At 41.9% G+C, this 14232-nt stretch overlaps 1 protein-coding gene across 2 annotated transcripts in view; it reads left to right on the forward strand.

Moving 5' to 3' along the window:
* Positions 1–14232, forward strand: part of GNAS (GNAS complex locus) — a 163602-nt gene that overhangs the window by 6059 nt on the left and 143311 nt on the right. For both annotated transcript variants that reach the window (XM_066623104.1, XM_066623105.1), the window contains exon 2: positions 318–390. In XM_066623104.1, the coding sequence (XP_066479201.1) occupies positions 318–390 (73 nt within the window). The remainder of the gene's footprint in view (positions 1–317; positions 391–14232) is intronic.

Here is a 14232-nt window from a genome sequence, read left to right on the forward strand (position 1 = left end):
CCCTTTTTCTTCTAAGATACTGAAATTGCCCCTGCCTTAGTTTCCCTTTTCTACTTGTTTTGATGTTGAGACTGGAAAAAAAAAATTGGATAGTGAAGTATTCCAGGCTTCAGCTCTGACACATGACTTCAGCTGGACATTTATTTTTAGCTTCAGCTGCAGTTTCCAATGGCAATTGCTGCTTTTTTTCCTTTCAGTTTTCTGTCTTGTGGTGAATAACCCAGGTTTCTGGATTCTTGTTTCTTGAATAGAGGCAACTCACGTGCCCCTGGATCTTTCCTGCTTTCTTCTGAAATGGATTTATTTTTGTTTTCTAGGTGCTGGTGAATCTGGTAAAAGCACAATTGTCAAACAAATGCGAATTTTGCATGTGAATGGATTTAATGCAGAGTAAGTGCATTTATATTTTTACTGTTTGAAAATTACTGTGCTTTTTTTCCTAATGTTAATGAGTTATTGAGAAATTGCATGTGTCAAAAAAATTTTTTTGCGATGTTTTGCAAAATTGGATTTTGGGAATTGGATTTTACAAATATGCAAAGAGATAGCTAATATCAAGATTTCACCTGTCAGACTTGATGAAAGCAAGTTTTGCTGCAGTTTTTCCCTCAATATGGCTGACACATCAACCTATGCTGTAGCACATTGATTTGTGCTGCTCTCAACATCCTCTTTCGTAGAAGGGCAACACACAAAATGAATTACGTATGCTTTATGAAGATGCATTCACACTTCCTTCAATATATACTGTTTATTATGCACTGCTATGAAGTTTCGGTCATTGTGGGGTTTCGCGTTGATTTCCACAGTTGGGACAAATTTATTTTAAAAAGTCTTTGGTTTTCTTTTTTCTGTTGCTTGTCACTTTGGTGGACAAATATAATAAAGTGTGAAAACCTGTTCAGTAATTTAGTACTTAAACTTGACAAACTTGGCCACTATCATCAAGTAACCAGAAGCAAAAGATATGGTCCAGTTATTTTTCTGTCAACTTTTACAGTAAGATTAAGTTTTGAGAGTTCTTAAATTGATATCATGTGTTAGCATTCTGTACCCTGTACAGAGGAAAAATAGGACCCCAAATCTTGATAAAGCAGGCCAACAAATCATATTATATTTTTGCAGAATATTACTTTCTTAATCATTTCCACAGTAACTCCAATCACCATTGTGTTTACTTTTGGGGGGGGGGGAATGTCAGGCCAGGATTCAAAGACCTGCTCATCCAGTTCAGTACACCTCAGGGTGTTTTGATCTTGTGTTTCTTGAATAGAAACTGTTGCATAATAAGGCTCTTGAAAGAGGAGAGGAGGGAAAGAGGACTTCGAACCCAGTTTGTGAGGGAAGGTTTTCTTAAAGTAATGTCAATAATGTAAGGTAGTGAGCATCAACTTTTGACTAACTTGAATGAGAGATTTGGATCCCAGTCTCTGATTTCCCATTGTGCACCATGGCTTGGAGCAACATCATAAGAGCCCTGAGTGATGAGACGAAAGAGCTATTTAGTCTCATATCATGTTTTCTACAGTGGGCAGTGCAATGTCTTCTCCCCTCCCCCCAAAATCTAGTAATCAGTGCGATACGTCTGAATTTGGAAGTTATACATACTTATTGCTGCTGATAGATTGATAGACCTATTTTCCATGAATATGTCTAATCCGTTTTTAAGCAGTCTTGGCTAGTGGACATTGCTGCATCTTATGGAATTCCTGCCATAAATTACAATCAGAAATTAGTCACTAGTTTGACTGTCCCAAAATATATTGCCAGTCAACTTCTTGGATAACTCCAAGTTCTAATGCTATGGGAAAGAAGAAAATTTTTTCTCCATACTGTTTATAATGTTTATATATGTACAGGTATATCATCCGTCTTTAGAGGGGAAAGAAGAGACAAATAATTTAAAAGCACTGTAGACTTTGCCCCTGAAGATGGTTCGGAAACTGCAATTAGTGCAGAATGCGGTGGCCCGTGTGGTCACTGGAGGTAGGCGGTTTGACTCTGTCAGCCTGCTTCTCCGGGGGCTGCATTGGCTGCCCATTCGTTTCTGGGCCCAATTCAAGGTGCTGGTTTTGACCTTTAAAGCCCTATACTGCTCTGGGCCAGGGTATCTTAGAGATCGCCTACTTCCGTACAATCCGGCTTGTCCTCTTAGGTCATCAGAGAAGGCCTTTTTACAAGTGCCGCCGCCTAAGGAGGTATGTGGGGTGGCGGCAAGAAACAGGGCCTTCTCAGTAGTGGCACCAACGTTATGGAACTCCCTTCCCCTTGACTTGAGAATGGCTCCCTCTCTTGAGACTTTTCAGCGAGGCCTGAAGACCCTTTTGTTTAAACAAGCCTTCTGAGTTCATGGCCTTTTTAACATCTTTTCTATATCTTTTAGTATTTTTACAGGCCTGGTTCCTCTATGATTTGCTGCGTTTTGCTCTTTTTATCTGACTTTTTATCTGACTACTGTTTTTATGGTATCTGTTAATGTGTTTTAATACGTTTTTATTTGCTGTTAAATTATGTTTTTAAATCTGTTTTTAACATGTTGTAAGCCGCCCTGGGTCCCTTTGGGGAGAAGGGCGGGATATAAATAAAGTTTATCATCATCATCATTATCATCATCATCATCATCACCATCATGGGAAAGATGCTCCATCCTCTTGATAATTTTGGTTGCTCTTTTTCTTTCATTTTTCCAGCTCTGACAACCTTTTTGAGATGGAGTAATTAGAATTGTACACAATTATCCAAATACTGTATGACTCTATTGTAGATAGACATGAAAGGTGCAATGATACGTATCTTCTTTTTTCAGTCACTTGTTTAATAATATCTAGCATGGTGTTTGCCTTTTTCACTTTGGCTAAAAACCATGGAAAAGAAGTTGTTAGTATTACAGCTGCATAGCCCCACTACCCCATGAGTGGTTAGTAGCAAGATACTAGACAAATGAAGTTTATTGTTATAGATATAGGTTATCACAACTTAAAATTGCAATGTAAACAGAGGAAACTTAAGTAATACATTTTAAAGTATATTTTTTGTCTTTTGAGTATTTTGTTTAGAGTCATTTGAACATATACAGGGAAAGGAGAGAGTAGAAAGTACCTACTAGCAAACTTAAAACAGAACAGTTACATCAGGCAATCGACGGTACAGGCAGTACCAATTGTCTAGACCAGTGATTCTCACACATTTAGCACAGGCACCCACTTTTTAGAATGAGAATCTGTCAGGACACACCGGAAGAGACATCATCAGGCAGGAAAATTTTTAGCAATCCTAGGCTGCAATCCTACCCACACTTACCCAGGAGTAAGTCCCATTTACTATCATTGTTAAAAACATATACATAGTAGCTTGTTAAAAGTACAGGTCTGTAACATTTCCCCAAATGCAGTGGCATACCATGTGAGTATCAAGTTTAATATATTAAAAATAAAATATTGAAATGTATGGGGACCCACCAGAAATTGGCTTATGACCCACTTAGTGGGTCCCAACCCACAGATTGACAAACAGTGCCTTAGCTCATTTGGGGATGGTAGGATAATCTGCAGCTTTAACTAAGTATATGTGTTTCATGTTTTCTTCCAGTCACAGAGACCCTACAAAGCATCTATACAAAGACGCTTTGTCTTTGTACAACTACAAAGCGTATTGTTTCAATATGCAGTGTTGATTATAACCCAGTCAGTGCATCCTTAGAAAAAAGTACAGAAGTTCTTAGCTTACATGTTAGCCCTTCTGTACCTAGATGCATGTGTGCATGCATGTGTACAGGCACTCTTGATAAAGTGAAAGGTTGGTGGGAAAACTGGCAGGACCAAGCCATTTTTTTTTCTAGGCAAATCTCTCACAAAAACCCTTGACTTCCAACAAGCGGACTTCCCTCAAATGAGGAGGCTGGTTAGAAGGAGGTTAAAAGGGAAGGTAAAGGTCTAGAGGGTAGAGCCTCCGTCTGCCTGAAGATAACATCCACAAGGTCGCCAGTTTGAGGCCACCGGCACCGTGCGACCTTGAAGCAGCTGACAAGCTGAAGCCGAGCCATTCCATCTGCTCTGAGCGTGGGAGGATGGAGGCCAGAATGTGAAGCCAGATCGGAATGAAACACCTTGAATGTAGTGGTTCTTGAAAGAAGGAACCTTCTTTCAAATTGTAAAAATCCCTAATTAATACGGGATTTAAATAAAAAGCCTGCCTATGTCAACCGCCTTGAATAAAGTCTTGAATAAAGACCAAGAAAGGCGGTATATAAATACCTGTTGTTGTTGTTATTATTAAAAAGAGTCCAATCTCTCCAGAGTGTATGGAGGCTGCTTAAAACAACAGTAATAGAGGCCCAGCGGAGGTGTTTACGGCAGAGAAAGAAGGGCTCCACGAAATCCAGGAGGGTGCCCGCTTGGCTAACCAGTCAAGTTAGAGAGGCCGTAAAGGGCAGCGAAGCTTCCTTCTGTAAATGGAAGTCTTGCCCTAATGAGTAGAATAAAAAGGAACATAAACTGGCAAAAGAAATGTAAGAAGGTGATACGGGAGGCCAAACGAGACTATGAGGAATGCATGGCCAGCAACATTAAGGGGAATAATAAAAGCTTCTTCAAATATGTTAGAAGCAGGAAACCCGCCAGAGAAGCGGTTGGCCCTCTGGATGGTGAGGGAGGGAAAGGGGAGATAAAAGGAGACTTAGAGATGGCAGATAAATTAAATGAGTTCTTTGCATCTGTCTTCACGGCAGAAGACCTCAGGCAAATACCGCTGCCCGAACGGCCCCTCCTGACCAAGGAATTAAGTCAGATAGAGTTTGAAAGAGAAGATGTTTCAGACCTCATTGATAAATTAAAGATCAATAAGTCACCGGGCCCTGATGGCATCCACCCAAGAGTTTTTAGGGAATGAAGTTGCTGATATCTTAACTAAAATATGTAACTTGTCCCTCAAAACGGCCATGGTGCCAGAGGATTGGAGAATAGCAAATGTCATACCAATCTTTAAAAAGGAAAAGAAGGGGGACCGGGAAACTATAGGCCGGTCAGCCTAACATCTATACCGGGTAAGATGGTGGAATGCCTCATCAAAGATAGAATCTCAAAACACATAGATGAACAGGCCTTGCTGAGGGAGAATCAGCATGGCTTCTGTAAGGGTAAGTCTTGCCTCACAAAACTTATAGAATTCTTTGAAAAGGTCAACAGGCATATGGATGCAGGAGAACCCATGGACATTATATATCTGGACTTTCAGAAGGCGTTCGACACAGTCCCTCACCAAAGGCTACTGAAAAAACTCCACATTCAGAGGACAGGTCCTCTCCTGGATTGAAACCTGGTTGCAGAGCAGGACACAGAGAGTGGGTATCAATGGGCAATTTTCAGAATGGAGAGAGGTGAAAAGCGGTGTGCCCCAAGGATCTGTCCTGGGACCAGTGCTTTTCAACCTCTTCATAAATGACCTGGAGACCGGGGTGAGCAGTGAGGTGACAAAGTTTGCAGACGACACCAAACTTTGCCAAGTGGTGAAAACCAGACGTGATTGTGAGGAGCTCCAAAAGGATCTCTCCAGACTGGCAGAATGGGCAGCAAAATGGCAGATGCCTTTCAATGTAAGTAAGTGTAAAGTCATGCACATTGGGGCAAAAAATCAAAACTTCACATATAGGCTAATGGGTTCTGAGCTGTCTGTGACAGATCAGGAGAGAGATCTTGGGGTGGTGGTGGACAGGTCGATGAAAGTGTCGACCCAATGTGCGGCAGCAGTAAAGAAGGCCAATTCTATGCTTGGGATCATTAGGAAGGGTATTGAGAACAAAACGGCTAATATTATAATGCTGTTGTACAAATCGATGGTAAGGCCACACCTGGAGTATTGTGTCCAGTTCTGGTCGCCACATCTCAAAGCTGACATAGTGGAAATGGAAAAGGTGCAAAATAGAGCTACTAAGATTATTACTGGGCTGGGGCACCTTCCTTATGAGGAAAGGCTACGGCGTTTGGGCCTCTTCAGCCTAGAAAAGAGATGCCTGAGGGGGAACATGATTGAGACATACACAATTATGCATGGGGAAGGATAAAGTGGATAGGGAGATGCTCTTTACACTCTCACATAACACCAGAACCAGGGGACATCTGCTAAAATTGAGTGTTAGGAGAGTTAGAACAGACAAAAGAAAATATTTCTTTACTCAGCGTGTGGTTGGTCTGTGGAACTCCTTGCTGCAGGATGTGGTGACAGCATCTGGCCTGGATGCCTTTAAAAGGGGACAAGTTTCTGGAGGAAAAATCCATTATGGGTTACAAGCCATGATGTATATGTGCAACCTCCTGATTTTAGAAATGGGCTATGTCAGAACACCAATGCAAGGGAGGGTACCAGGATGCAGGTCTCTTGTTATCTGGTGTGCTCCCTGGGGCATTTGGTGGGCCGCTGTGAGATACAGGAAGCTGGACTAGATGGGCCTATGGCCTGATCCAGTGGGGCTGTTCTTATGAAAAGGAGCACCTAGTATAGAGAATGAAGAGTACAAATGAATTCTAAACTATAATTCCCCACAGCATAGTATTCTGTGTGTGTGTTGGCATGGGACACTTGTTCATAAACTGATACTTTTTACTTAGGATTCCACAAATTATGCATCTTGAATGTACTCTGCACAATGTAAAGTTTCCCCTTACTGCTTTCATTTCCTCTTTTTCCTTGCCAATTGAAAGTTATTCCTTCTTGGAGTGTTTGACCATTGAGGAAAAAGAGATGAGAATGAAGCGTCAAACTGGGGTTTCAACAAGTAGATCTCTTACTGTACAGTCTTAGGTGTTCAGTGAGAATGTAAATAAGGGATAGTGTCTTGTATTTCTTGCTTGTCTCAGAAAAATTATTTGCTCCTGACAAGTGGCAATCTGCATGTTTAGATCTGTGTACAGGTTCAGCCTTATTCTACACAGATTTTTTATACATGGATTTGACTCAACACGAATGGCTGCTGCAAATGGGAGGGAATGTGCTGATCCTTTAAGAAGGGGAAAAATGCATCCCTTTAAAATCACAGCCTTAAATAAAAACTGCTTTTCTTACTGCTGTAGAGAGACAGTCATGCAAGCAATCATTCCATTCTTCATCTGAGCGAGGCAAAAGCAGGGGGCCTATGCATTTCTAATTGCTGACTGCCTCTCTACAACTGTAAGAAAACCTGTTTTTAAACCACAATTGTACAGGGACGCACTTTGTAATTTTTTAAAACTGCTTTTATTTAACACATTTTATGATATCAGCAGGGTCTCCCAGAATCAAACCCCTGTGAACGTCGAGGCACAAATTTATTTCATTAGGAACAACGGAGAGGCAAGAAACGTGGAAGTGGGTCTTTAAATCTATTTTTCCACTTTTTTTATCCAGTGGATAACGCAGGATGACCTGTATATATTTTTATACAGTAGTAAGATTATCCTCTCAGTATAAACCTTTGTGTGTCCTAACCTTCTAAATGCTTGCCTAACTGTTTCAAATTTTCAGGATATATTCAGTCTTTTGGCAAATTTTGAAAGAAATATTATAAAGCTAGGAAGTGACTGCTGAGAACATGCCTTTTTATATGCCCTTGTTGCTCAAACCTAGTACAAGAATAGCATTGTTAAGAGGTTGTTTGTGTTTGATAGTGAATCATTAAAAGGTATACAATTAGACTGATAGGGTCCAAATTGCTCCCCCTGCAATAAAGAATCTAGGGTTCTTAATCCACTGACTGAAATGATTGTAGTCATGTTAGTGTACTTGGGTGGCATGGTTTCACATAGTTTTAATCAGCCTAACTGTTCACTGGACTCTCTGGACTCTCAGTGCCTTTGCTCCAAATTAGGCAGTGTTGGGAAAGCTTAGCATGGGAAACTTCAGTACCTCCTCATATCATATACTCTCCTAGCTAACTCAGGTTATGCTAAAGATAGAATTTCTGTGTATATGAAATGAGACCAGCCACAGACAATGTGGTGGTTTCTGCCTACTTAGGTGGTGGGGCTCCATAGGTATGCGGAAGTAGATAATTTAAAAGAAAAATAACTCTGCCCTTTCCAAAAAGTGTGTTATGTGAACTAAGTATTTTCAGTGGTCCCAGGAACCGTAGAATATTGGGGGAATGACAGACAGAGGGAATTAGCTTGCTATTGGGCTTTAGGGTTGGAGGCAAGCAATGTTCTGTTGCAGGAATCAATAGTATAAGAGAACCAGGATGGCATAGTGGTTTGGGAGTTAGACCTGGAAGAGCCAGGTTCAAATTCTGCTCAGCCGTGAAGCTTTCTGGGTGACCTTGGGCCAGCCTCACCTACGTCACAGGGGAGGAACTATGTATATCACCCTGAGCTCCTTGGAGGAAGTGTGGTAAAAAATGTAAAAACCAAATTATTAAAATAATTCTGACATAGTGCCAACGTCACCACCAGTATGTCATTGGTGATGCAGTAAGCATTGAAGCTTCTGCAACCTGTTAGTCCAATGAATTTTGTCTTAAATTTGTATAAGTAGTCCTTGGGAATTGTTCATGTTCTGTTGATTTCCATGAGAATGCCAAAGGAGTTGGATCCCCTGCATTGTAATGAATGCCTATGTAAAGTCTGGAGAGTTTGTGCCTTTCTTGCCTTTACTTTTATATTTCATCAGGCCAGTGTTCTACTTGAGGAAAAACTGATGTGACTTTGGTCTCTGATTTTGCTATTTATGGAAGTGTTCTTTGCAGGTTGGCCCCAAAGCACTATGGAAATAGGTGGCAATCTATATAGAGAAGGGGTGAATTTTGATTAAGGTTAGAGAACTACAGTTTGGGCAATTAATGCAAGGAAGAGTGTGTTCTGATTTTGTTTTGTTTCTGCCAGGATTCCATCATACTTTTGGATCTTATGTGCTGTGCAGGAAGGATTTATGTGGCTTTCTGGCCTAGGTGATCTTCAAAGTAAAGCGGTTCTTCTGTGCTTCAATTTCTCTTCTGGATTTTATGGATTGTAATGCTCAAAATATATTTAATGCACACTTCTTAAAGTAGTTGAACAAAACAGATTTTAGAGTCAGATTTGAATGTTTTGCAGCTTTTCCTGAAGAGAGACAGGCATTTCCCATGAAATTATAACTTATCCTGGTGGGCTATATGGAGAGGCATTTGTTAAGTTTAGCATCTTGCATGATAATTGGACTGAACAGTACACTTTTCTGAAACATAGACTGTACCCTAACTTTTGCATTGCATAAATGTTCTGCCCTTCAAGTTCTCATGTGACGGAGCCATGATTTACAATCTATGGATGTGCATGGTCTTGCATGTTATAGATGTGTAGTTGCAAGAAGCGGTGACTTACTGTCAATGATACCATCTTCCTTTTCTTCAGGTCCAACTTGAAGAAGACAGTGACACAAATGTTACTTGTTGTCTTGTGTGCTCCCTGAAGCATTTGGTGGGCCACTGTGCGATACAGGAAGCTGGACTAGATGGGCCTTTGGCCTGATCCAGTGGGGCTGTTCTTGTGTTACATAGAATGTTGGGTGCCTATACATATTCTTCTGAGGAATTTAGTTTAGGTCAGTCAGCTGAAGTTAGGTATACAAAACCGAGAGAGGGTGTGCTCTTGTTTAGAATTGCAAAAGTAATATAATGGTGAATAACACAGTGTTAGTACATTTGTCATCTTCAAACACAAAGTGCAGTGCACAACATGTTTACTCAGAGGTAAGTCCCATTGTATTAGGTATGGTTTACTCTTAAGTCAGGAGTGTGGCCTTGGCTTCAGAGGATGTGCAGTTTATCAGTTATTATAAAACTGCTGTTCACAGCTGATACAGGGCTGTCCAAAGTTTTTGGCAGGAGGGCCTCATTGTGTCTCTGACCTGGGGGGGAGAATTAATTTACATTTAAAATTTGAATAAATTTACATAAGTTTACATAAATGAATATATTAAAGATGAACTTATGTGAATGAATGCTTTCAATTAGCTCAAGGCCTATAAAAGGCCTTGCACAAAGCAAGATTGGCCTTTCCTTTGCTGCTGCTGCTACTGCATAACAGATGTGAAACAACAAGCAGTGGAGGAAGCCCTCACCCCACAGCTTGCACAAGAGGTCAAACAGTTGTCTTCATGCTGAGAGCAGTTGCGTTGGGCCAATGTAGGCTCCAACAAATCTCCAGAGGGCCAGAGGCTCATTGGAGACTGGGGGCTCCCTAAAGGCTGCATTGAGAGGCCTTGAGGGCCGCAAATGGCCCTAGGGCCGGGGTTTGGGCACCCCTGGCCTAGACCACCAAGCAGCGGAAAGGTGAGTGGGGGTGTGGGGGAATGTGGAAGGAAGGCATTCTGGGGCAGAGGAGAGCGCAGGGAGGAGATGTGGTGTTGGGAAGGGGCGGGATCTCCACCAGATCCTAAGTCCCATGTTGGGCCATGCGACCCGACATGGAGCTCTCTGATTCTGTGACAGCTCCAAAGCTGCAGTAAAATCAAGTAGCTGCATTGTGAGAACTTCCTTTACTCAGGAGAAGGGGACAAACATCCCCTTCTCCTGAGGAGGTGGCAGTGGCTGCCTGGGATGTGCTGGATGCTGCGGTAGCCGTTTTGCTGCCGTGGCAGCCCCTGACTCCAGGCAGCTCAGGATTGGGCTGCAAGTCTCTTTCTCTTTACCCCTTAAACTCTCCAGAAAGCAAAACATTTGGAAACTTATTGAGCCCTTTGTGAGGGTTTGGTTTTTGGTATTCTACAAACCACTAGAGTTCAATAAGTATTGTACTCGGAAATCTCTACTTTCTCTTTGGATGAACCCATTTTGGTTTCAGTCTTAACGCTCAAGATCTGAGTTTCTTACAGTAGGAATAGATTTTTTCCACCCTGCTTAGTATTGAATGAGAGAGAGAGAGAGAGAGAGAGAGAGAGAGAGAGAAATGTACCCCACCACTAAAACAGTAGAACCAGACTTCACACATTTATGATTGACAGGAAAACCTCAGAGGCTTTGTTTAAAGAATAAATAATGACTTTCTAATGACAAAAAAAACTCACAATGACAGGAAAGTCCGCATCTGTTTTCTGTGGGAATCTTCCCATTATCACACCACTTCAGCGCACTGATTTGGAATGTCCCATAGTATGGTCGACCAGCCTCAATAATTTGGTACTGGGTATCCAAGCGTGTTGAATATTTCCCCAAACACACCCCTGGCAAAAAGGAATAATGTGACAATTAACGTTAGGTGAAAATTTGCATAAGGCTGTAGTGTCCGATTTTTGTATTAAAGGTGTCAGCCACAAATCCTTGAAACAGAAATGTATGTTAATTGCGTATGTTAATCACATTTAGCTACAAATTAAATATTTTTAGTTTTAGAAATTGACATTATTCATTCTCCAAAAATACTTCCTTTTTAGAAAGACTAAAACAGCAAGTGGTGCACATAAGCATTTCAATTAAAAAGTTTGTGCACCCAGAGAACAGAACTCACACATACCCAAGGGGAAGCCATTAAAACCATCCATTCCAAGTTGCTTCATTGTCCTTATCAATTCATGCTTTCCCATGTATCTGTGGGACGCGTATGCCTGAAATGAGGAAGAGGAATGCCAAGAGTCGGACCTTCATGGTGTCAGCTCTCTACTGAGTGATCTGAGGATCTGCCCTGATGCCCAGGACTTTTATAGCACACAGCCCTGGGCTTCCTGTTCCTTGTGCAGTTCATGTGTCATAAGAAAAGTGTTATATGTGGACTACTTGATGTGCCACCTGGTTAGCACTTCCTTTAGGGTACAGGAAGAGATCATTTCTTGTCTGGGTGCATTGCCACCCGCTCTTGTTCTTCTTATCACTCAGAAGGCTTGCATAGACAACCATTCCCGAACAGTAATGAAAGAATGCAATCCTTACCAACTTTCCAGCACTGACCTAGCCCCATTGTAGCTCCAAGGTAAGGTAACAAACATGCCCTTACCTTGAAGAGGCCCCCCTGACTGCCTCCCCACTGCAGGAGGCAGAGCACATCACATTGGCATAGGTATATCAGCACTAGAAAGTTGGTTAGGATTGAGCCTAAAGCCACTTACCATCATGAAACTAGCCCCAAACTGGCAATGGTAGATTTCTAATTTATAGCAGAAAGAACACTGCAGGGAGTCTCACTATGCAAGGAAAAGCCTAATAATTTCTATCCAACTTCCAAACTGCGGCTACTTCTTTTCATCCCATTCCAAAGAACTGCTGAAATTGACCAGACAAGAAGAGAATCCACTTCATGTCAGTTAAACCCGCACCTAAGGAGAACTCTTTTTAAGGGCAAGGCATTACTAAGAAGAGGAAGCAGTCATTTTCCATTTGAATTTGTAGTGCTGTTCAGGCCTCCGCATCATAGGGGAAGGCAGTAAGTCAGAAGAGGGGGAAAGCAAAAGGACAACTGGTTGTTTTTTTTTCACCCCCTTTAGGCCTTCTGTGTTGTTAGGCACTAGTGCAGGGGTGTCCGAAGTTTTTGGCAGGAGGGCCACATCATCTCTCTGATACTGTGTCAGGGACCAGGGGGGGAAAAGAATTAATTTACATTTAAAATTTGAATAAATCTACATACGTTTACATAAATGTATGTATTAAAGATGAACTTATATGAATGAATGAAGGTCTTGCAAGGCTATCCTTTCCTTTGCTGCCACTACTGCATCACAGATGTGAAAGCAGTGGAGTGAGCCCTCATCCCATAGCTCATGCAAGAGATCAAACAGTCACCATCACGCTGACAGCAGTTGCGTTGGGCCAGTGTGGGCTCCAGCAAATCTCTGGAGGGCCAGAGGCTCATTGGAGACTGGGGGCTCCCTGAGGGCCGCATTGGGAGTTCTTGAGGGCCGCAAGTGGCCCCAGGGCACCCCTGTGCTAATGGATACTTCAGTTAAATAGACTAGGGGTGAGCAGAAAGTAGATTAGGATCTACTAGCAGATTGTAAAGTTATCTGCATGAGGGCAATAATTTTTTTTACTCTCGTTTAATGTTAGGGTGTAAAATTGCAACTAAACCCAAGATTTCTCTGCTGCCCCTGGTAATGTGCAAATTGCTTCTTCCTGAGCTTCAGTGTTCCTCACCTGAATGAAATGGGTGAAATAGGAGTGTTTGGTGGTTGCCTTTGATTAGGTCTTTGTGCAGCTGTTATGTCCAAATTCATGGAAGACAAGTCTGAAACTGGTTACTAGTCATGATGGCTAAGTGTTGCCTGCAGGTTCAGTGGCAGTATTATCTGTGAATACCAGCTGTGGGGGAGTAATGGTGGGAGAAAAGTATGCCTTCTCTCCTTATTGTGGGCTTCCCAAAGACAGGTGCTTGGCCACTGTAGGAAGCAAGATGCTAAACTAGATGGACATTTGGTCTGATCTGTAGTAACCTGCAATTGTAAAGTTTAAAACATCTGAGTTATCTGAAATGTGCAGCTCATAGGTTGTAGTGGTTAGTTGGCTCTGCCTCTTGTTCTGCTCCCTGTCACTATTTTGCACCTGACTTTGATTGTGGATTTAGAGGTCTAATTGAAAAAAAGAGCGCCTACAAATTCAAAGTCGGCCAATAGAAAATAGGGAGAGGACTTGGGGTCCAATGCTGTCCAGCTTTCCAGCCCTGGTGCAGCCTCAATGCAGCCCTGAGGAACAAATGTCCCTGTACCTTAAGGAGGCTTCTGTGACTGCCCCACCATCACAGGATGCAGTGCATGCCCCATTGGCTCGGTTGCACATGCACTGGAAAATTGGATAGGGTTGGACCCTTAGTAACCAGGAGGAAAAAGGGAACAGTGTATGCTAGCGACTGGAGCCATGTAGGTTGGACAGCTTTTTCTTCATTTATCTAGCCAGGTACTTTTATTCTAAAGATAATAGAGGGGAAAAAACTGCCCCACCTACACATTCTGGTGTATTTGAAGGGTAAAGAGATGAACAAATGTAACCTGCCCAACTATGCATGGAAGGTCAACAGGAGACATGTTTGAACTGACTCAGGTCCATGTTGGTCACTTATGTGAGTCTATAAGTGCTGCAATTAAAGGATGTGATCAGATTGCGAGGCAGCATGTAGATTCTCTCTCTTAAGCCATGTAATTTAACATGGTTAGCTGTGTTTCTTGATGATCTTGGAAACTAGTTGAACACTATTTTTTAATGATTTTTCCTTTTCTTTAATTTTTTTTCCTTTGTCAGGGTTCTTGGCTTCTAGGAAATGTACAGTTCTCTGTTCCTTTTCCATTGCTTTGTTTGGTCATGCCTGAGTG

Source organism: Tiliqua scincoides, chromosome 4 (genome assembly GCF_035046505.1).
Source record: "Tiliqua scincoides isolate rTilSci1 chromosome 4, rTilSci1.hap2, whole genome shotgun sequence".
Lineage (NCBI taxonomy): Eukaryota > Metazoa > Chordata > Lepidosauria > Squamata > Scincidae > Tiliqua > Tiliqua scincoides.